Raw genomic sequence first — 23,884 nt, forward strand, 5'->3', positions numbered from 1 at the left:
AGAGCCCTGATGTGTCGGGAGAGCTGGCAATAGGTGATAAAAGTAACATGGTGGCTCAGTGGTTAGCACTATTGCTAATGATGGGCTCCTGGGGATCCAACCAAGGGCAACATCTGCAAGGAGTTTGTATGTGCTGCCCATGGATGACCAGATTTCTCCTGAAACAGAGAAAATATACTGCTAGCTTTCTATTAGCCTCGGCGTATGTGTGTCCGAAACAGGAAAATAGAGCTTGTGAGGGTCAATACGAGAGTGACTGGTGCCAAAATGTGCCCATCACTGCAAAGGACATTAAAGAGAATCTGCGGCCTACTATAGCTACTGGTCCTTAGAGCTTATAGCTTGTGTGGTTCTGCCGTGGTAAACAAATATATCAGACTGATATCCATGGACCATAGCCCTGCGGAGGGGAGGCTAGTGCAAATAAACCAGTCAGCAGACAATAGGAGACAGACCAAGGTTGGCATAAAACCTCCATCCAAAGATTAGCGGACAGAGACAACATGACCATAGGATCTCATACATAGATGAAATTATTTAGACATATTAAAATGTAGATTCTCCAGCCGCTGCTGAACTGATCAATCCAATAGGCCGAATTCACAGTTTCCTGTTTTACATGAATTTTTTCAGCCAAAACCAAGTTGTGTACAAAGAAGGATCTAAAGCAAAGATATAAGGTCCCTCTACGCCACGTTACATCTCCACCACATTTTTTATTCATTTACATTACATTTTCCAGTGACCTACATTGTAGAAATCACCACTGTGTGAACATGAAGGCGAAACTGCATAAAACACTCCAAAGTGTGAACGGAGTCTACAACTGACTGTCTGTGGTTAGCACTGTTGCCTTATACCACTGGGGTCCTGGGTTCCAATCCAGCCAAGGACAACATATGAATGGAGCCTGTATGTTGTCCTTGTGTTTGTTGAGTTTCTTCCCATACTCCAAAGACACAAAGATAGGGAATACAGACAAGGAGCCCTACTTGGGACAGTAAGTAATGATAATAACTGTAAAGCGCTGCGGAATATGTTGGCGCCATATAAGTAAAATAATAATAAGCATTGTATAAAGTAAATTACATCCAGGACTTATCTGCCAATGTCCTGTTATCTGCTAGATCAGAGACAATACAATTTGTACAGTTAGCCAACTATGGCCGCCATGGACTTGTATTACCAAAACCAAAATAGTTTGCAAGCAATACAGAGCATTACATTCTGACAATTCCTGCTTTGCTTCTGCCAGTCATCCCTTATATCTCTGCAGGTTATTGCGCAGTTACATTTTTCAAGTACATTTCAGGCAGAGCCCATAAAGAGATCCGGGGCAGGCTGGCAGCTTTACAGGGCACCTTACACTGGAGCGTCAGACTGCAGAGCTCTGCATCATATGTCACGTCTTGTTTGTTGCCCATACATTTCTGCAGCATCTTGTGCTTTTCGACAGTGACATCTTGTAAGGTTGATCCAATAAATGCCTGATCAATATCAGTATCAGCTATGTGTCGGAGATTCACGCATTCCCATAGATGCCATGTGTCAGACTTGGTAATCCTATACCATCAGTCCTATGTAAAGCAGTGAACATTATCTACTGAACTCCTACTAATACTGTAACTCTAGCCGGAGCTGTCACTATACACAGATGTACATTTTCTTTGATTTTCTCCTAGTATTTGTATTTCCTACCCTATTTATTAGTAAGCAAAATAAATAAAAAAAATTAAAAAAATTAAAACTTGTTACTTTTCTTTTTTTTTTTTTTTTTTTTTTTTGCTAAATATATTCTGCCAAATATCAAAACAATTAAAATTTTTAATTTTTAAGAAATTTTTGAAAATATAGACCGATTTATTGTGGACCTCCTTACCTAAAAACTGTGGACAAAGCCTACAACGCACTTCCTTGCCACAACTAAAATCCAAATCCGCACGGTTTTACGTGCATGTATGGTAAAACGCACACGCTTTATGTTCGAACAAAACCAGCCGTATTGATATAGATACCCTAATAGTCATTCACATCCCAAATAGGCACAGGCACCTGTCTGAATATCGAAGGCCTAGCGGACTGTTTAATACAACCGGTGCCCCCAGTAATGTAAGTACCATCTGGTTAATTAAAGGGAAGCCCCCAGGAAGGTTCCTAAGCACATCCGCCTGTCTATTCATTAAGCATTTATGTAAATTGCCATAAATCTATGTTATGTCCGGTTAGGGCAGTAATTGGCCTGACGGATATGTGCGCCCATTCTCCAGCTGAGCAGCCTCATGCCAGGAGGGCAGGGTTAAAACTTCCCAGCTGCAGAGGGATAATCAGTGACAGGCACCCGGGCGGCATGCAGATACCGGCTTCCTGTGCATTCTCCTCATTGTGCACTCACACACACAAATGCTGCTCTCTGGACAGGGCTCCACATATACAGGAGCCGCACACAAGGTCACAACTTCATCTACAATTTGCATACACATACAATGCATTGTAATAGATGATCCTACAAACCTTGCTCCTGCTCTTCAGGCTTTGCCGGCTGGTTCCCCATGATGCAGGGTAGTGGTCAGACCTATGACATTGGCCTGTATGTCCGTATTCTGGCTATAGACATATTCCAAGTCACTTCTTGCAGCTGGACCTTTGCAATGCTTGTATTGTGCTACATAGAAAACTCCGAGCTTTCCAACAGCTAGCAGTGGGAACTAAGCCTGGGTGCCTGTGTTGGGGCAGTGCTGGCCATCCCTCCTACCTCATTACAATACTGTGCTCAGGAAGGCCGGGCTATGCAGCTAATTAGCCGGCTGGAAGCAGGAAAGAAAGAATAGAGGTGACTCAACATGTGATGTGGCCACACAGAGGCCAGCCAGAGGCACTGCAGGCTGCGGGGAGGGAATACAGCATATACTACTACGGTAGACATATACTATCAGGATCACTCTGCGTGCCAAGGCTATAATGCTAGTGAATTCATCCACAGTCAGCAGAACAGTGACACTATACACTTATATCTTATACATCTGGCCATATGATATTCCTTCAGAATTTGCAATGATAAATTGTGTCAATATGTACGGTAGATTTTTGCATTTTATTTTTTTGTGATTTGAACAATTGTATCAATTTGTCACATCTTTAGTAGACATTTATGGATATATATTTTATTATGGTAATAAATATTCAGGTTATTTCTACTAAAATAACATATTGCGTACGGTATATCTATAGACATATATATGAACTAGAAAAAAATCTAAATATTAATATAAATATATAAAAATATATATATAAAAATATATAATATTAATAATAATTAATTATAATAGGTTCACACTAGCACCAGGCTCTCTGTCACATAGATCCGTTGGTGGACCTGAACGTCAAGAGAGCTGGTATGTTAAAACTGGAGTTGCACAACGGAAGTCTGCCATTTTGAATGACTTTTTTCTCTGCCGATTTTCGTCTATCTCTCTGTCCCCATCTATGTGCCAAACAAAAGTTTAGCGCACTAGGTTAAGGCCAAACGTACCGAATTGCAACACTGTGGAAAAAAATATAGCACAAACTCTTCCGTTTTTTTACCACTTTTTCGCTGCATTTTTAATTTGCATGTTCCCCGTCCCGTTAAAGTCTATGGGAAAATGCAGGGCTTCTGCCAGTAACATTAACATGTTGCGGTTTTTCCAAAACGCGTTTCTGCAACTTTTTTTTTTCCACAATGTGTGGATGAGATTAGACAAATTCTTAACACTTTGCTGGTACTGTAAAACACAATAGGGCAGATTTCTGAAGACTGGCATACCTAACGGCAGTCTTCATAGCCTCGAAGCCAGCAGAAGTTAACGCCGCCTCATGAATCAGGGCTGTAGCCGGTGTATATTTCCTGTATTATTTACGTCAGATTTCTGGTGTAAATTGTGATAAATTTGGCAAGGCTGAGCTAAATTGCCGTGTTTTATGGCAGAAAACTGACGTACAAAGCATAATATATCTGAGCCAATGTTTCTCTCTGCAACAACCAACAATGCTGAACTTTCGCAAAGCTATTCTTGGGGAGAACGTAGTGACTGGTTGGGTCTGTAAGGCTGGGTTCACATTTGTGTTTCATTGCCCATTCAGGGATTCCATCCCCCATTCCGCTCGAAAAATGCGGCGAGAAAAGTAACTGCTTTTTAAGTGTATTATGTTTCCATTTTTTGGGTCCCCAAGCGGACCCGAAGAACAGAAACTCAAGCGCAGGTGTGAACCTAGCGAAATATAACCTCAAAAGCGGGAAAAAATAGGAAGAAAACAGGAGCTGCAAAACACAAAGTTCCAAGAAAATATGAGACAGAATTATTATATTATGAGAAATACAATTATTTACTAAAACAGAAATGTCAAGAGAGACAGAAGAACCTCATTCATGAAAATCTAGGTCTGTAGAAATCCTATATACACCAAAGGTCTCCAGCCTGAAACCGAAGACCATGTACTCAGACAATAAGGCTCCCAGAAAAATACAGCAAAAGATAATATGACATCTAGGTCTAAAAATATAGTCTGGTTGTGATTACTACAAACATTATCTATCCACGTGTTACTTTTTCCACAAAAACAAGTCTACAAACGTATGAGCAATGATAGAGGAAGTCAGAACGCCCACAGACATTAGATAAAAGTTGGGTGTAATGGACAATACGAAGTGTTTTGTGGGCTCTTGGCTGGATCTTACACATATGACCTTCTAGCCAATTATTTCCTATTATCTTTTCTTTTTGCACACAGACTAATAATAAATTAGTGTAAACTACACTGCGGATGACATATAATGGAGACCATGGATGCTATATATAGATGGTAGCAATGTGGATTGGATCCAATGCTGGCACTAAGCAGCCATTAAAGGGGCTCTATCAGCAAAACCATGCTGATAGAGCCCCACATATGCGTGCATAGCCTTTAATAAGCTATTCAGGCACCGCTAAAATTATATTAAACTACCCCCCAGTTTTAAAATAATACCCTAAAAAAGAATGTGATCTACTTACGCATCGTGCACGCTGGGCAGGCATTCAGGGTGCGCCGTCTTCTTCATCCACGCCTCTTCTTCCTCCGATGTCCTCGGGTCCCGTCTTACTCCGGCGCTCGCAAACTGACACTGATATATGCGGCTTCTAGTACGGCTACTGCGCAAGCGCCCAGGCCATTTTTTTATATTAGTGTCAGTTCGCGAGCGCCGGAGGAGGACGGGACCGGAGGACATCGGAGGAAGAAGAGGCGTGGATGAAGAAGACGACACACCCTGAATGCCCACCCAGCGTGCACAATGCGTAAGTAGATAATATTCTTTTTTAGGGTATTATTTTAAAACTGGTGGGTAGTTTAATATAACATTTACGGTGCTGAATAGCCTTTTTAAAGGCTATTCACGCATATGTGGGACTCTAGCAGCATGATTTTGCTGATAGAGCCCCTTTAACCTTCACTAGCCAGTAGATGCAGCAAGGCTTTCTCGAGAGTACATGAATTCACTATCAGAGTGAAAACCCTGAAGCTGTCCTATTACTAGTCACATCCCACTAGCTGACAGTACAAACAGATTTTGTATCACATGCAGATGAATTTTTTCCTTTGCAATGTTTGCTGTGTAATAGAGCATGCAACGTGTCATCAATGGTGAAAAATAGGTTGTCACTTTAAAACAAATAAGGGTCATGCACACAGAGTTGCCTTTACTGCACTGCAAAAGTGGCTATACAACTATATACGACTATTAGGGAGCCCCTGCGCACGTAGGAATTTGACATTGAATTTTTGGCGGAGTCCGCTTAAAAATCTGCCTGAAATCTTCTTCCCATTCATTTCAATTGGAGGTAAACGCTGATTATTTTTTTCTGCTAGCTGATTTTTCAGCTGCTCGTTCTTCAAGTGGATTCCGCCTGAGAAATCCCACTGAAGTGGACGGAAGGCAGAAAATAAACCTTTTCTATCGGTGCAGAATTTAGTATTTGGCCCTACCCAATAAATGTAAAATACAGTGAAACAAATTCTGCTAGATATTCAGCGTCAAAATCTCAAAATTCAGCGTCAAAATTTCAGACAAAAATCTAAAATTCTCGAAGGCGAAATTTTCTGCTTGACAAATTTAGAGTCAAATTAGACTTAGACTTCATAGGACACCATAATATGGATATATTTTTTTCCCCTATAGGAATCCAATCACGCTATGATTCATGTCTGTCGGATCTGATAGAGAAGTGACTCTGCATGCTGCTGTCTGAAATGAGACATATAGGGGTACAGAAGAGACCTTATAGACTTCTATGGACGTCTTATTAAGTACCATAATTATGGTACTTACAGAAATGTCTTAGGGCCTAATGTACAATATAACAAAACCCGCTCCATTGTCTACACTACAGTCCCTCTGCCACACACTGAAAATCTGTGTTACAAGCTCCACAGTGGATAAATACCATATAGACAAACCCGTATAGCTATATATACTCCCGTATGCTATGGGACTGAACCACAGAGGACTAGAAGATAATTATTGTCAAATGTGACCTCGACTTATTACATCTGTAAGTAAAGAGGGATTTGTTACACATTGGTTTAATGCTGGATTATTCCGCTGGGACAGATTTCCAAACTCTTATCCTGGTTGAATGAATTTCCAGTAACAAGTCAGAAGAAAGAAAAACCATTCCATTTACTGTCACTGCTCATTTATGTTGTATATAAAGTCTTAGCAATTTCCTGATTTTGTTTTCATTCTGTTTTTTTCACTCTTGTGGATGAATGTATGACTAAGGGCACATACACGCGCCTGGACCTTTACCGCACGACTGGGTGTCCCTATACATCTATACTACAATAGAGAGGCATACTGACGGTCCTCCATGTGCCAGTGTATGGTCCTCCACACTACACCATTGTAGAGATATTTAGGTGGATAAACCAATACTTGAATGGCATTCTACTAAACAAACCGGCTCTGGTTCTGCAGCTTTATTGTATTTTTCAATTATGTCCATTTACCAGCCTGGTGATAGTCTTGACTCATGGAGTGACCTACTACTCTCATCCTCACTACATCCTCTCACTATTGTTTGCAGGACTTCTCTCGTGCTGCACCCAGTTTGTGGTTCTTCTCCAAACAATTACCCTTACTCTTCACATTCCCAAAGTTAAGCATGCCAAGAGGTCTTTCTTCAAAGAGGCCTATATCATATATCCATAGTCCAAGCTGACCTGGCCACAGATATCCCTAAGGTTTATTCCTCCCGTTTGGGTCCCTCTGAACGGAAACATGCAGAGATAAAAGTGCTTTTTTTATTTTATTTTATGTAGATTGTGAGCCCCATATACGGCTCACAATGTGCATTTTTTTTCCTATCAGGATGTCTTTGGACTATGGGAGAAAATCCACACAAACACGGGGAGAAACTAGAAACTCCTTGCAGATGTTGTCCTTGGCAGGATTTAAACCCAGGACTCCAGTGCTGCAAGGTTAACCACTGCGCCACTATGTTACCTGAACACTGATGTGAACTGGGCCTGAAACAGTTGGCCATTTACCATGTCAGGGTGTGTGGTTTTGTTACGACAGGTGTGGGAAGAATTAATGATAGAGTGAGCTGTGCACATTGTGGTAGCATGGTCACACGACTAAGGGAGTTTTGCGCTGCCAAATAGTGCAATATAATCATATGTCACATTTTTATACCATCAAAAAATAGATCCTATTCTATTTTTGTCAGTTGTTTTAGTGAATCCCATCCACATATTGAGGAAAAATATGCACAGCAGACACGCTGCAATATCCAAAACTTGCAGTTTTGTAAATAGCAGCATGTCAATTATACCTATGGAAACTCCAGTTGTTTCCCTATAGGTATAATGGAATCAGAAAGTCTGTCTTTCTGTGGGAAAAAAAAAAAACATGGTGTGTTGCCGCATTTTATTTGCTGCAACCCACTACATGGGGCCTTAGCCTAAAAGTTCTTGCTGCATTTTTGGCGCACTAAACTTAAGCCATGCCCTTTCCCCAATATTCCCCCATCCCTTTTTTGGAAAAGTTGGATAAGTGTCTACAACCAAGGGTGTAACTTGAGGAGGTGCAGTTGCACCAGGGCCCAGGAGCCTTAGGGGGCCCATAAGCACTGGCATCAGTATTCAGATTGCAGTTTCTGTCTGGCCCATAAACCAAGAAGAATCACAGATTCCCCTAACCACACTAAGGTGGATTCAACTCCTTAGGACCCGTAACCATCACTATCAAGAAGTCCCACAATACTTTAGTTACACCACTGCCTAAAACACGAGACAGTGCACAACATGTTGATGCAAATTATCCTAGAATTCTGGCACATTTTGCTCAATAAATTTCATCCAAAGTGTTCCACCACCTGGACACAAGTTCAGTATTAAATCCAATTTATCGGTAATCAAAAAGCATTAAACACATATTTGTGATGCATTTCGAACAGATACACCAGTCCTTATTTTCCAATGGAGGAGTCGAGCCCCTGAAAGGGGCGCCATGTTTCTGCGCTCTACTTTCTCACAGATCGCATCCAGTAGTGTCTTGAGCCTTATAGATTTTGTGAAGGTCACTAAAAATCTTTTTGGTTTCAACTTTGGAACCCAACATCTGTCCAGATAACCTATTCATATTACCACACCTCAGATTTTTTTTGTTTTATTTTTTTCCAAGGCTAGTAGTAGATATGCAGCGGTGGCCATCTTGGTGTATGTAGAGACAACAATGAATGCTACACGTGATCACAGTTCTATCTAGGGACTCTATTTTCCTCCCTTTAAGAGTTTTTGATGTCATTGCACATCAATGTTCAGAGCGATGAGACGGCCAAGATATCCAGTAGCAAACATTCATCATTTCATTCATTGCACAATTTACTAAGATCAACAGAACTGAGAATTTAACCCCGACTGCTTTCTGTACTGACAAGGCCCATTAAAACACAGCTGTACGTTGCCTGAACTTTCAGCAGTGACGGGATCAAGATATCAAAGCAACAGGCAGACAGACTCTACTCATGCAAATGGAATTGGCAGACGTATTTTTACAAAGAAAAATACACCAAAACCTTTCTTTGTTCAGACTGTTACCTTTTTAGGTAATACAATTTATAATCCAACATGTTGGTGATGAAACCTTCCTTAACATTAGTTAATCTGGGATATTTTTGGCAATTTCGTGAGCCAAGGGTGGAATGTTCTCTTACGTGGGAGCGAGGGGCAGAAATAACAAATGGAGCAGTGGGAACGTTTACTGTGAATTGTTCTTCAGCAAATAGGAACAAAAGTCCATTAATACAAGGGCCAAAATCTGTGCTGAATTCAGCAAGTCATGCGAAGTCTTTAACCCCTACATCTTACAGTTCTCTTTCAATGATTCCACTTCCAAAACACCAAAAACAAAAGTAACTTTATACAAATGAACTTGCTGAAACCTTCTCATGTGCATATTTATTTATTGGCATATTATTATAGTATTGTTTTTGCACTACTGGGACCCTCATCTATCAGGAGAATGGGGTCAGTGACCTTGGTTATGTCAATCAAAACCAATGACAATGGCAAAAAAAAAAAAAAAAAAGAATGAGGATGTGGAGAAAGCAGTTTGAGAATGCATGCTGCTCACCATTGCAGTTAATGGGACATAGAGAAACTATCAAGCCAAGGTTTTACAGGCTGCCCGGTATTTTTTTATATTGGTGACTAGAGATGAGCGAACACCGTTCGATCGAATATCAGGCCGTTCGAGGTGTTCGTTCCCAATTGAATACCACGCAGCCTACGCTGGAAAAATTTGTATCCCCTCCCACCTTTCCTGGCACGTTTTGCCCTAATGGCAACTGTGTCTTATCATCACTGAGGATGGAAAATGCTGGTTGCGGGTCCACAACTACAAAATCGCCAGGTGATGGCGGATGCTCCAGTGTTTGGGCATCAGTACACACAAAGTCGTCTGGTAGCTCCTGTGATTCGGGAAGTGGTTCAACAGAGGGAGAGACAGTAAAAAAACCGAAAAGAGATCCTGGGAGGGGGCAAGGGTGGGAAGACTCTGTTGGGAAGATGTTAAATATCTTGTATTTGCCGGTGAGACTTGTGTCCACTGTTAAATATCCGTACCTGGCCTTGAAATTGTGGGATAGACTTGTGTCACGTGTTGTAGGCCTTATCCACGATAGGAAGAAGTCAGCTTGTTATAAATCAGTGTAGAGGTTTATTAATATCTTGAAGGAAAACACAGGAACAGGGAAAATGTCCAAATAACACAAATATCAGTCAATTGTCAATAGCTTACATCTTCAATGAAGTTAAATCATCTGGATATCTTGTAGTTACAGCTTGGTTCATGCTTGATCATCTGGTCTGGTCATCTGGGATATTCACGACATCTTGTCCAGGATGACAGAGAGGGATGGCAGACAGACCTGCCATAGATTCCCCATGGATTCCCCTCATGGATGACGATGACAACCCTCATGGATGACCCTCATGGATGACGACCCCGACGTGTGTGTCTGTCACTCATTTATGTTCATGAGAGTGGGTGTTACCTTCCATGTTACAGCTATTTAAAGGAGATTTCTACTATGGTTTACTCTAACCGCACCCATGTACCCAAAATACAACAGATATGATGTCAGTAGAGTGTTAACCCCATGTCTGCTAGAGAATATTGTAAATATATAATATTTAACAGAAGATTGGGCATGTTGGGAGGAAGGAGGGTCAGACTCTTGGGTATGAACACGACTGCAGGTAGTGGCTGACTGACTGGTGGAAAAGCAGCTGGAAGCATTATCCGCTGGCTATTGTAACGCCTGTTCCTGGTGCTCGGGCCTGGTCTGTGTTGTACCCTGCACCCTGCTTAACACAGCTGTCATATCGGCAATTGTGATGAGCGCATGCTAATGTTTCTTGTCCAGTGGAAAGGATGGGATAGGATTTCACATAAGTCTGCCACCCATGGAAACTCATGGTGCAGACACTGAGGGAGCTGACTTTGAGGAACCCTTGGGTTTTGTAGATGGAATGCCATCAAAGGTCTCTGCTGCTCACACACCCTGCTCAACAGACGGTATCTAGGGTTTCAGCGTGTGGTGACCTCGCACAAAAGCCGGTGCTTCAGGCAGATGTAGGCGTTGCTGGAGTGTATTGAGGCTAGCACCAGGTACTGTAGACTTGGGAGCACAAGAACCGCACTTTAACCAGTAGCTTGTGTAAATTGGGGTAAGTTGTTAGAAACCGTTGCACCAATAATTTGAAAACGTAGGCCATGTGTGGACCGTGTTTGAGTCTGGCAAGCTCCAGATCTGCTACCAGGTTCCGGCCATTATCACATACGCCAACCTGCACCTGGGCCCAAGTGCAGTGGGGCAAAAAATATTGCCATCTCATCCAGGATGGCATCCCTGACCTTGGAGGCACTGTGTTGTCTGTCCCTCAAGCTGATGAGCTTCAGCACGGCCTGCTGACATCTCCCCACGCCAGTGTTGCAGCGTTTCCAGCTCCTAGCTGGGGTTGATTTAACGGTGGAGGAGGAGGGTGGTGTTTCAGCACTCCTGCCAGGAATATTGGGCGGGGAGACCAGGCAGGCCACCACAGTTTGCAACCCGGTCCCAGCCTCAACTACATTCAGCCAGTGTGCCGCGACTGAGATGCAGCGTCCCTGGCCGCATGCACTTGTCCACGCGTTGTGGTCAAGTGGAACTTTGTGCAACTCAGAGCAGAGCTTAGGGCCCGCCTGATGTTACGGGACACATGCTGGTGCAAGGCTCAACTCACCCTAAGGGCCAAAAACACTGCTGGTGAATTTTGTTCAGTTCAAAAGGACTCTGTGTTTAGATTTGGCTCAGTCGCAGCTCCAGAACATGCCTTTGAAGGCAAGGTTTCCTTTAGTGGCTCCATCTCAGCAGGATGATGATGGTGAAGCTTGGATAAATCTGGTGTCAGAAGGGAAAGTGGTTTCTGATCTACAGCTAAATTACTGGAGCATGTTGTTTGGACTATTAACATCTGATCAGAACCCTGTAGAGGTAATGTAGAGTCCCATATTAGAGGACCATTACCGCTAGTGGTTGCAGCCAATTCTCCACCTTTGCAGTCCTCTAAATAAAAGTTACCCCCAGGACTTGATGCCAAAATGTTATCAATTTCCCAATCAAAATCAAGGTCAATGTCTGGGTCCTCACTCCAATCCACTGCATCAATCCAACACAATGAGAGTGATGGTTCTGGAACCACAGTTTTAGGGGCTAAGAATTTTAAAGGGGCTAACACTCTGCTGGTGCAAGGCTCAACTCACCCAAAGGGCAAAAAACTCTGCTGGTGCAAGGCTCAACTAAGTTAAAGGGCATAAAACTCTACTGATAAGAGGCTGAAGTCACCTAAAGGGCCTCAATCTCTGCTGGTAGCTCAGCTTAAGGGCCTCTAACTTAAATTTGAAGGGGCTCACGTTAAGGGCCATAAAAGTGAATTTTGGAAGGTCTTACCACATCACACACACACATCCACAATGACAGTTCAGGGTGAGTACTGTTGGATTTCCTGTCTGTGGTTGTCATGGGCAACGTGATTTAAAGGGGTGCTTGTTAATGTTTCTTTAGCTTGAATTTGGGTTTCCATCCATCCAATTGGGGACGAAAGAAGGTTTCCAGGTATTTTCCCACTTTGATAGAGGTTTTTTTGAGTGTGGAAAGTGTGTAGTTGTTAGGCTGTGATGGTGGGGTAAAACTGTGACTTGGGCTTGTTAGATGCCCCCAGACATGCTTCCCCTGCTGTCCCAATTGCATTGCAGAGGTGTTGGCATTATTTGCTGAGGTGTGATAGTGGACTTGGTGACCCTCCTGAAACGAAGCATTTTCTCCCATAGAGTTCGATATTCGATCGAATAGTCGAATAGTGAGCGGCAATTCAAAACGAATATCGAATATTTTACTGTTTGCTCATCTCTACTGGTGACCTATCCACAGGATAGGTCATCAGCATTGATCAGTCGGGGTCCAACACCTAGACCAGCTCTACTCTACTCAAGTAGGACCAAAGCTGTATGTTTTATCAACTCTATAGGAAATACACTGGGGGGCAGCAGTTCTGGTCCTATTACCCTACAAAGGACCTGCCATGTCCTCAGAGATCTGTAGTATTACATACCGCTAGAAAGCTGACAGTGCGCACAGTCTGTTTTCCTATGCACCCCAATGCAGGAGATTTCTGTGCTGTTAGCTTCAGCACTGATACCTCTCCACTGTCCGAAAGGCAAGCCTTACAGCCAAAAGCAGTAATGGAGAACCTTTTAGAGACCGAGTGCCCAAACTGCAACCCAAAACCCACTAATTTACCACAAAGTGCCAACATGGCAATTTAACCTTAATAAAGTGCGGATTCACAATTATGGACCTGCAAAATCCGGTCATGTGAATAGGACTTTATAGAGCTTTCAATAATACAAACAGCTTTGTACTGAATTTGGTATAAATTTGAACAATTAATGGTCACTATTTACATTGCACAGATCTGTTTTATACTGACCATGCAATGTTATTATGACCTGTAATAATATCACATTTGTTATAAAAACAGATACTGTATGATATAATTAGTGAAGGGGCCCCCACACAGTCCAATCTGCTTCACAGTGGCCCCCACACAGTCCAATCTGCTTCACAGTGGTCTCCACACAGTACAATTTGCTGAAAAGTGGCCTCCACACAGTATAATCTTTTGCACAGATGGGTGCCCAGACTAAGGGATCTGAGTGCCACCTCTGGCACCTGTGCAATAGGTTCGCCATCAAAGGCCTTGAGTCATCGCTCCGCTCTGAGGAACACCCCCACCCTGACAATACTCTTCCATAGTCTTGTACAGTCAGGAGAGACGTTCCTTACAGTCCAGCGATGATGCTAGGCTATAAGGCCCACCTTGCTGACAATGAAGAGGTATCAAAGCTAAAACTAACATGTAGTTCCATCCTGCTTTGCGGCAGGCTCTAGTGAACACCTCAGTGTAGCCTTAGACTAGAACTGGAGCATTATTATATTTAAGTAGAAAGATCCAGCACTCTGATAGCGAAGCAAGAAAAATCCTTTATTTCAACATGGAAAAAGAACCCAAATAGAAGTCACAAGCAGTTAAAAATCCCAGTATGATTCCAATGTATCCCCCCTACTCATGGCACAATAAATAACAAACCAGTCCTACTGCATGCATATACATAAAGCCACAACTCCTTCATATCACATGTCCCCCACATAATATACCAAAATATGATGCAATAAAATATACCCCCCAAAAATGGGAAAACCGCATCCCTGCTAATATAAATACCGGTAATAACATCAAAATATTAATGATCAAAATAAACTAATTTAGTTAATAATGTAAGATGACTTCCTAATACTAAACTTCTCTACAGTAAAGTATGTATTTTATTACCCCCACAATCCAATTTTTGATACGTTCAATGCCTATGAGTCACAACACATATGTATTACCCTCATACATCATACTGACATGTCGAGCTACATTTGAAATATTCCCAGTTCCAGTTTCAAAAGTGGAAACATCATTCAGATGTTCCAAAAAAAGCATTTTTTACATTGCACTATAGTTAGGTTATTTTACTTGCAGACTGCAACCCGTTTTCAGTGGATAGCCTAAATTGAAATTTCATTAATATATACATGGCAAATTGCTTACACCTAAATTCCATAACATACATAACCTCACAGCCAGTGGTTCATGAGTGCCCATTAAAAGGTGGCCATACACATCACATGACTGTTGGCTGAACTCGTACATTTTTGGCATGACTGGCTGACATTCTAATTTGTATGATGGTGTCCTGATTCTCCCCCAAATCCAGATGTAAGGGGAAAAAAGGACTGGACATATTAAAATTCAACCTGTATATGTATACAAGAAAGCTGATGGAGCTAGGAGAGAAGCTGCAGGTGGTGCACATGGTAGGGAAACCAGCAAATCCGACAGAGAACTGCAAATATGGTGAGGATGGATGGAAATGGGGGAATGAAATATGTATAGGACTGATAGAGATGGGAAGAGACAAAGAGGGGCAGGAGATAATAGTTAATAGATAATAACAATTGTTCATCCAACATCTATTACGATTAGAGATGAGCGAACAGTGTTCTATCGAACACATGTTCGATCGGATATCAGGGTGTTCGCCATGTTCGAATCGAATCGAACACCGCGTGGTAAAGTGCGCCAAAATTCGATTCCCCTCCCACCTTCCCTGGCGCCTTTTTTGCACCAATAACAGCGCAGGGGAGGTGGGACAGGAACTACGACACCGGGGGCATTGAAAAAAATTGGAAAAAGTCATTGGCTGCCGAAAACAGGTGACCTCCATTTTAGACGAATAGTGGATTTCAAATCCGGGTCATATGAGAATGTGAACTTTGTGACTATGAGACAGGGATAGCTGTACAGGCAGGGATAGCTAGGGATAACCTTTATTTAGGGGGGAATGTTATTAAAAATAACTTTTTGGGGCTCTATCGGGTGTGTAATTGTGATTTTTGTGAGATAAACTTTTTCCCATAGGGATGCATTGGCCAGCGCTGATTGGCCGAATTCCGTACTCTGGCCAATCAGTGCTGGCCAATGCATTCTATTAGCTTGATGAAGCAGAGTGTGCACAAGGGTTCAAGCGCACCCTCGGCTCTGATGTAGCAGAGCCGAGGCTGCACAAGGGTTCAAGCGCACCCTCAGCTCTGATGTAGGAGAGCCGAGGGTGCACTTGAACCCTTGTGCACCCTCAGCTCTGCTACATCAGAGCCGAGGGTGCGCTTGAACCCTTGTGCACACTCTGCTTCATCAAGCTAATAGAATGCATTGGCCAGCGCTGATTGGCCAATGTATTCTATTAGCCTGATGAAGTAGAGCTGAATGTGTGTGCTAAGCACACACATTCAGCTCTACTTCATCGGGCTAATAGAATGCATTGGCCAGCGCTGATTGGCCAGAGTACGGAACTCGACCAATCAGCGCTGGCTCTGCTGGAGGAGGCGGAGTCTAAGATCGCTCCACACCAGTCTCCATTCAGGTCCGACCTTAGACTCCGCCTCCTCCGGCAGAGCCAGCGCTGATTGGCCGAAGGCTGGCCAATGCATTCCTATGCGAATGCAGACTTAGCAGTGCTGAGTCAGTTTTGCTCAACTACACATCTGATGCACACTCGGCACTGCTACATCAGATGTAGCAATCTGATGTAGCAGAGCCGAGGGTGCACTAGAACCCCTGTGCAAACTCAGTTCACGCTAATAGAATGCATTGGCCAGCGCTGATTGGCCAATGCATTCTATTAGCCCGATGAAGTAGAGCTGAATGTGTGTGCTAAGCACACACATTCAGCACTGCTTCATCACGCCAATACAATGCATTAGCCAGTGCTGATTGGCCAGAGTACGGAATTCGGCCAATCAGCGCTGGCTCTGCTGGAGGAGGCGGAGTCTAAGGTCGGACCTGAATGGAGACTGGTGTGGAGCGATCTTAGACTCCGCCTCCTCCAGCAGAGCCAGCGCTGATTGGTCGAGTTCCGTACTCTGTCCAATCAGCGCTGGCCAATGCATTCTATTAGCCCGATGAAGTAGAGCTGAATGTGTGTGCTTAGCACACACATTCAGCTCTACTTCATCGGGCTAATAGAATGCATTGGCCAATCAGCGCTGGCCAATGCATTCTATTAGCGTGAACTGAGTTTGCACAGGGGTTCTAGTGCACCCTCGGCTCTGCTACATCAGATTGCTACATCTGATGTAGCAGTGCCGAGTGTGCATCAGATGTGTAGTTGAGCAGAACTGGCTCAGCACTGCTAAGTCTCTGCATTCGCATAGGAATGCATTGGCCAGCCTTCGGCCAATCAGTGCTGGCTCTGCCGGAGGAGGCGGAGTCTAAGGTCGGACCTGAATGGAGACTGGTGTGAAGCGATCTTAGACTCCGCCTCCTCCAGCAGAGCCAGCGCTGATTGGTCGAGTTCCGTACTCTGGCCAATCAGCACTGGCCAATGTATTTCTATGGAGAAAAGTTAGCTTGCGAAAATCGCAAACTGACAGGGATTTCCATGAAATAAAGTGACTTTTATGCCCCCAGACATGCTTCCCCTGCTGTCCCAGTGTCATTCCAGGGTGTTGGTATCATTTCCTGGGGTGTCATAGTGGACTTGGTGACCCTCCAGACACGAATTTGGGTTTCCCCCTTAACGAGTTTATGTTCCCCATAGACTATAATGGGGTTCGAAACCCATTCGAACACTCGAACAGTGAGCGGCTGTTCGAATCGAATTTCGAACCTCGAACATTTTAGTGTTCGCTCATCTCTAATTACGATATGTTAAATATCATGGAGGGCAAAGAAACTCCTGGACTAGCATATAATTGTCACCAATAACCAGACATATAACTATTCTGCTGTAGGTCTATGTTACATAGGAAGATTATAAAATTCCTGTGTGACCTTACCATTTGGCAAACCTATAGGATAGGAGATCCCATAAAATGTGGTCTGTTTAAATTTCTGCTTGACATGATGGTCTTTGGGCCTCATTTCATCTTCAAGACATTTTCCACATCCTTGGTTGCTAAAATTGGAACACCCCTGGAGACCACATACAGTAGATAGAGACGTCCTCAATACCTAATAAACCAGGAAAACACCAATTCCTACTATCTCCAGGGATGCCATAGTAGCCTCATGGGTGTCTATACAAGGAGACCCTTGGAGATTTTGTAAAATCTTTTGAGGTCTTACGTTGCACCACTTACTACTCTTACTACTGCATTGATCCTCTCTCAAGGTGCACAACCTAATGTACCTCTATGTAATCCTAAGGACAGATCTATCATTACACTATCATATGTGATAAAACACACAATAATAAATCTCCTCTAAAGGTCTTCCCTCCATCCCCTCCAGGACTGCTCCATTCAATAACCTGACGTTTCCTTCTCTTAATATGCAGCGCCTGCTTGTACAAGCATGAATGATGTCATCAATTATTAAGGAGACTAAGAAAACAATGAATGTTTTATTGCAATGTTATTTCAGGGAATATAAATGCACTTGCCATGTATATGTCACCAAACCTTCCCAAGGAAAACACATGGCAATCCAAGTTAAGTGACATGGTCTGAACACTTGTGAAGAAAATATGTTTTTAAGCACAAAAGCCATTTCCAACCCTCATTAAGTACCTTAAAGGGAAATTCCAGCCCCAAAAGGACTTTTCACACTCATGTCCTATCCACAGGATTCATAAGTCATCAGTAAATGATCTGCAGGGGACCGAATCCTATACCCCACACTGTGCAGGGCAAACATTTGCCGGCTGCTCCTAGTTAAGTAATAGGAACAACGCTGCAATTCCCCAGAACCATTGCTATGCAGTGGGTGGGGGGAGGGGGGAGGGGGGTGGGTAAGCCTTCACTGCTGTAACGTCTGGTACAGCAGGATCTGTTCGGGCAGTCCACTTGGGGACCCTCTGAACAGAAACCTATACGCATAGAGAAGCAGTTACCTAGGATAACACATGGAAACCCATAAACTATAATGGGGTCCGTGTGGTTTCCGTATGAAACATGCAGACAGAAAAGTCCTGCAAGCAGCACTTTTAGTCTATGGGGTCCACGTGTTTTCCCAGGTAACCGTTTTTCTATTTGTATAGGTTTTTGTTCGGAGGGTACCTAAGCAGACTGGGAAAGCAATCTGTAAATAATCCCTTAGTGGGAAACTTGCTCTAACACCACCTCTTGGAGGGTAGTTCCCTATATATCAATTAGATTAATCTGGGAATATATCCAAGTCAGAATAACTCTTCAAAAGAATGACAAACCCATCCTTAGGCAACTATTTCAAGGTTATTACACGGGATAAATCCCGCTAGTGGGAACAAACCGCTAGCGGAGAAAAGAACGCTAGCGTTCTGCATAGACCTCTATTGTGAGGGGGCAGATTTTGAGGAGGATTCAGCGCCAAAATCCGCCCCCTCTTGCCCTGTGTGAACTAGCCCTTAAAATTCACTACGAGGTAGAGACCAACAGGGACCTGGCAAGTGTTCTGGATCAGTAAGGTAAATTTATCTTTATTATTATATTGAATTGCCATGGTGGCCCTTTTTTTTGGAATACAAAATTCAAAGAAACTGACAAAAAAATCTTTACAACCCCTTTATAGTCAATTTGCATATAGAGTGGGTAAAGCTCAGACATCTCAAGTGTCAGACCAAAGATTCACTTGAGGCTAAAGCAAGAGCTCCTAAGTCATTGTGAGGAATGCTTTATTATAAAATCTGTAATACACGATGGCCGGATTATTGCACCATAATTCCTAAAGGGATGTCTGGTACTATCAATGTATAATGTAAGTTTCTTGTGTCCTGATTAGGGTTGAGCGATCGTGTTCGGAAAAGATTGGATTCCGATCGGCGATCAATAAAATTTCACGATCGCCATCGGAATTCCGAATACGATCTTTTTATGTGGGATTGAGATTGGTGATTTTTCCCACAATGCATTGCTTAGCCTTCATACTGAGTATATGATGTATATTCAGTGTGAAGGCTCCACTGCAGTTCCATAGGAATAAATGGAAGCAGCCGGCACATAGCCTTAACCCCCTGCGCGCTGGCTGCCTCCATTCATTCCAATGGAAGGCTAAACTAAATCTCTAGCAGCTACTTACCTCTAGAGATGGCTGCTCCAGTGCCCTCCTTCTTGCCTCGCTGCCCCGCCTCCCAGGTTAGTGTTTAAAGCGCTAGGTAGGCGGGGCTTGTGGCTTAGAGTGTGGGCGGGTACAGGGCGGGGAGACGTGACGCCTCCCCTCCCAGTACCCGCCCACACTCTCCTAACCCGCCCACACTCTCCTAACCTGGCAGGGAGGGGGCAGCGAAGGAAGAAAAGCAGCGTGGAGCAGCAGCGGGACGAAGAATGAAGGCACGGAGCACAGGACCAGCCATCTCTGGAGGTAAGTGGACACCAGGGGGTAGGATTGCTTTTAAAATCCGTTCTCCGATTAATAAAAAAATCCCATTGACTTGCATTGGGATCGGAATTGGGATCGAGATCGGGTTCGAATGAAAAATGATCGGAAATCGGATTTTAAAATCGATCCTGAAAAGTCAAGATCGGCTCAACCCCAGTCCTGATGCATAACAATCTACATTTTGATCACCTTCTCATTGGGACTCTGTATCAGGGATGTGGAGTCTGTAGACCAAACCACAGATTCCCCTATTTTTCCACCATCGAACTCCGACTCTTGTTCTAACTCTGACAACCGTCATCAACGGCCATGGTGGCTTAGAAGCAAAAAGCGCCTCTAATTCATTAAAAAGCCAGTGACTGATTCCTATGAAATTAAATATTAATAATAGAATTAAAAATGTTATTTTAAAGCCGGAATCTAAAACTTTTTCCCTACTCCGACATCCGAAATTGGTCCCGGCTGCTTAGCCCTGCTCTGTATAGATAAAAATTAGCTTTACACAACAGACTGAACACATAAAATAGCTTGTTATATATGAGAAAGCAGTTCCTGTATCCCTGTGTAGCTGTCACCTATTAGATGTGACATACAGCCTTGTGTTTCTGAACGTCTGATGTTAATGTTTCTAATAATAATTATTTAGTCATGTAAAATCCACAGAAACAGAAAATTTATAGTCCTGACATGATTCACATACAGAACCCCACTCGTAAATTGTGAATCCCTGGTAACTAAATACAAGTCAATGACAAGTAAAGGAAACCGCATGAGTTTAAATAAATATATGGAAACCATTATAGCCTGTCCATGTATTTAAGGAGCCACTGAGCTGTATAATGTTACGTTATACTGCTGTCTCAGCATGTCAATAGCATAACATAGTCAGCAGCACAACGTAAATTATGGTCAATGAGCCAAAGAGACCCCATCTACCCTGGTGGACAGTCAGATGTTTACTGGAAAAGTCTATAAGACATACAGGAAAATCTCTTATATTGTGGGTGCTCCATGTTTATAAAGGTTTTATAATCTGGCTGCCATACAATGTACAGCGCTATGTTTGGTACTTAGTGGAGAGGTCACAGCGATTCATATCATGATGGTGGACAAACCCTTTAGAGTAACATATACAGTATACAAAGTGAAATAACTCACACCTGAAGAACACATGCTCATAAACATCACATAAGTCTATTGTGAGTGAGGACCTAACCATAGTATCTGGCCTAAGACCATACTTACACACATGCAATTCCTGGTGCTATTGCTGGCCCTGGATCTTTCCATAGGACCGTCACATGCTCCCTTTCTGTTACTTAAAGAATCAGTCCGCACACCCGTAATGTTTCCTTCGCTTATACCTGTCTGTCTGTTTAAAAGCCAGCTTCACTAGACACACTCTGCCTGAGCAAAAGTTCCTATACCGCAAGTTCCTGCTTTATGGTGTACCTGATTTCTGACTGATGTGACCCCGGCTTGTGTTCCTGACCTTGCTACCCATCTACTGACATATAACATTTTTCTGATTATCTGTTGCTGACCTGGCCTGTTCCAGACTACTGTATCCCTTCTGTTTGTTCTGACCTTTGGCCTATACCTGACCACTCTACTGCCTCAACCTTCAATGTCTCTCTTGGCCTGTGGTCCCTACACCGCAACCACTCCAAGACGTAGTGACTTAGTCTTCTGCCCACAGTGGTTCAAGAGTTAAAGCTAGGGTGGCTACTTTGACAACACCCATAGGACTGACCCAAAGCCAAACCAATTAGAAAACACAGAGACCCCTGAGTAACAGTTGACCAAAGATCTGAAGAGTGGTTAACTGAAAGGCCGATGCTGATGAAGGGTGAGATTTACCAAATGTATAATTGTTAGATCATTTTACAATAATTTAACATTGTCTTTTACAGGGAAGAGTGTTTTCCTTCATACACACGCCTATATTAGTGCCACGATGGATCAGCTGCATCTACAGATCTCCATATGCCCAGCTTACTCAAAGACTGAAAAAACACATGGAGATCATTACACAGTACATGGAATGGCAAAATGCATAGTAGAGTTAATTAAAATGTCATGTCAAAACCTTAGAACCTTCTTATATACAGTAATTGTATGTACATTTGTATATGTCATAGGGAAACATATGGGTGTGACAGGGAAATGTATTTGTATATGTATGTCATGTTAGCTATTGCAAAGATAGGCCAGAAATACTAGACCGGGGGGGAGTGAGCACCCCACCAATCTGCTCTTTGAAGCAACCTCTTTATTGCTTACACTGATATGTCAACATGCACGCCATCTTCTTAGTAGTGATGGTTCTGGGTAGATGGCATGGAGATATACCGACTTATGTAAACAATGAAGAGGCAGCCACACTTGGTTGAATGTCATGACCCTTTCAAACAGCTTGATCATCAGTGGTGCTGAGGGTCGGAGTCCCGTCGTACTGAAATATGTGAGAACATACAACTCCATACAGTTGTTGGCATTAGTTGGATTTGAAACCAGGACCTTGCTGCTGTAAAACACGTTTGTTTTACAGCCCCTTATTATGAATAAATGCCTCAAAGACACTTTTCTGAAAAACCTTTATGTAGTGTTTAATTTGGTCTTGTGCCATATGCTGGGTGTCTTTTGTTCCCCAAAGACTTCGAATAGGATATAAATCTGCATAGATATGAAAGTCCCCATTATTAAATTAGCTAAATAGATGTTATTGCTCTTTTACGTAATTCTTTCAGTTTTTGGAGATCGCATAATAAATTCAACTTACAATTTCATTTTTAGACAAACTATTCATTACAGTGTACAATTATCACCATCAGGCAATGTTGTATCTGTGCCCACAATCTACACGAACATCCCAAAATAAATCTTTAACTACAGAAAGATATTGCAGAGATAGTTACAGCTTGTGTTTTTTACATTATAAACATCTTTGGGGATGGAAGGGTGCAACCCCTAAAATTTGTACTTGTGACCTGACTACGCCCTTTCACTGTCTAACCTTCTCCTCCTTTCACCCCCCACCCTATCCATTGTCTCCCTGTACATTTTCCACTATAGTCTTTAGTTTGGTGCATTGTTCCCACCTTCCTACCTCGGCTCTTTTGCTAAAAATAACCCCACTTTTCACTGATGATTTATCAACTAGTCGTGTGAAATTGTACCCAGGAATCTAATATAGCTATAAAGACTATTTATTGTTTTACTGTTGTGTAGCATCACTGAACAGACTTAGACATTCCAGACCTGGAGTCTCATGAATTCTTATAGAACAATCACATGAACTTTCTTTGGCTCCCGCTTTAAATAGATGTCAAGTTCCTTCCATTATATGCAATGCTCCTGACACCCCCCCCCCCTTCTCCCCAAATATAAATTTTGCAATCAAATTGCAAAAACCTTTCTACAATCAGTTAATGGTATCAAGGAGTGTTTGTAAGTCCCAATGATACTTAGTTGTAGAAGATATTTCAGATGGGAGTGAACACGGGGCAACCTTGCAGCACTGGAGTCCTGGGTTCGAATCCTGCCAGGAACAACATCTGCAAGGAGTTTGTATGTTCTCCCTGTGTTTGCGTGGATTTCACCCCATACTACAAAGACATATTGATAGGGAAAAAAAATGTACATTGTGAGTCCTATATGGGGCTCACAATCTACAAAGAAAAGAAAAAAAACTGATCCCACAAGCCCAAATGAATGGGCCTAGTCCAGAGGGTGGTGTCGCAAGGCTGAATCAGACACGGAATCTACCTGAAGAAAGGGCAGCTTACTTCTTTTTTTTCCTGCTTGCGGAAAAAAAAGAAATGACCAGCTCCCATGTTTATTAGATAGGATATGCATTCAT

General features: G+C 42.8%; 1 protein-coding gene across 4 annotated transcripts in view; it reads right to left on the bottom strand.

Moving 5' to 3' along the window:
- Positions 1-23,884, bottom strand: part of SPECC1 (sperm antigen with calponin homology and coiled-coil domains 1) — a 260,851-nt gene that overhangs the window by 158,337 nt on the left and 78,630 nt on the right. The window contains exon 1 of one of the 4 annotated variants that reach the window (XM_075263738.1): positions 2,512-2,792. The exons of the other annotated variants lie outside the window; for them this stretch is intronic. Coding sequence (XP_075119839.1) covers positions 2,512-2,551 — 40 coding nt within the window. The 5' untranslated portion in view covers positions 2,552-2,792. Of the gene's footprint in view, positions 1-2,511; positions 2,793-23,884 lie in introns of those variants that run through there. 4 annotated transcript variants of the gene reach the window in all.

The sequence above is a fragment of the Leptodactylus fuscus genome, chromosome 2 (assembly GCF_031893055.1).
Source record: "Leptodactylus fuscus isolate aLepFus1 chromosome 2, aLepFus1.hap2, whole genome shotgun sequence".
In the NCBI taxonomy this organism is placed as follows: Eukaryota; Metazoa; Chordata; class Amphibia; order Anura; family Leptodactylidae; genus Leptodactylus; species Leptodactylus fuscus.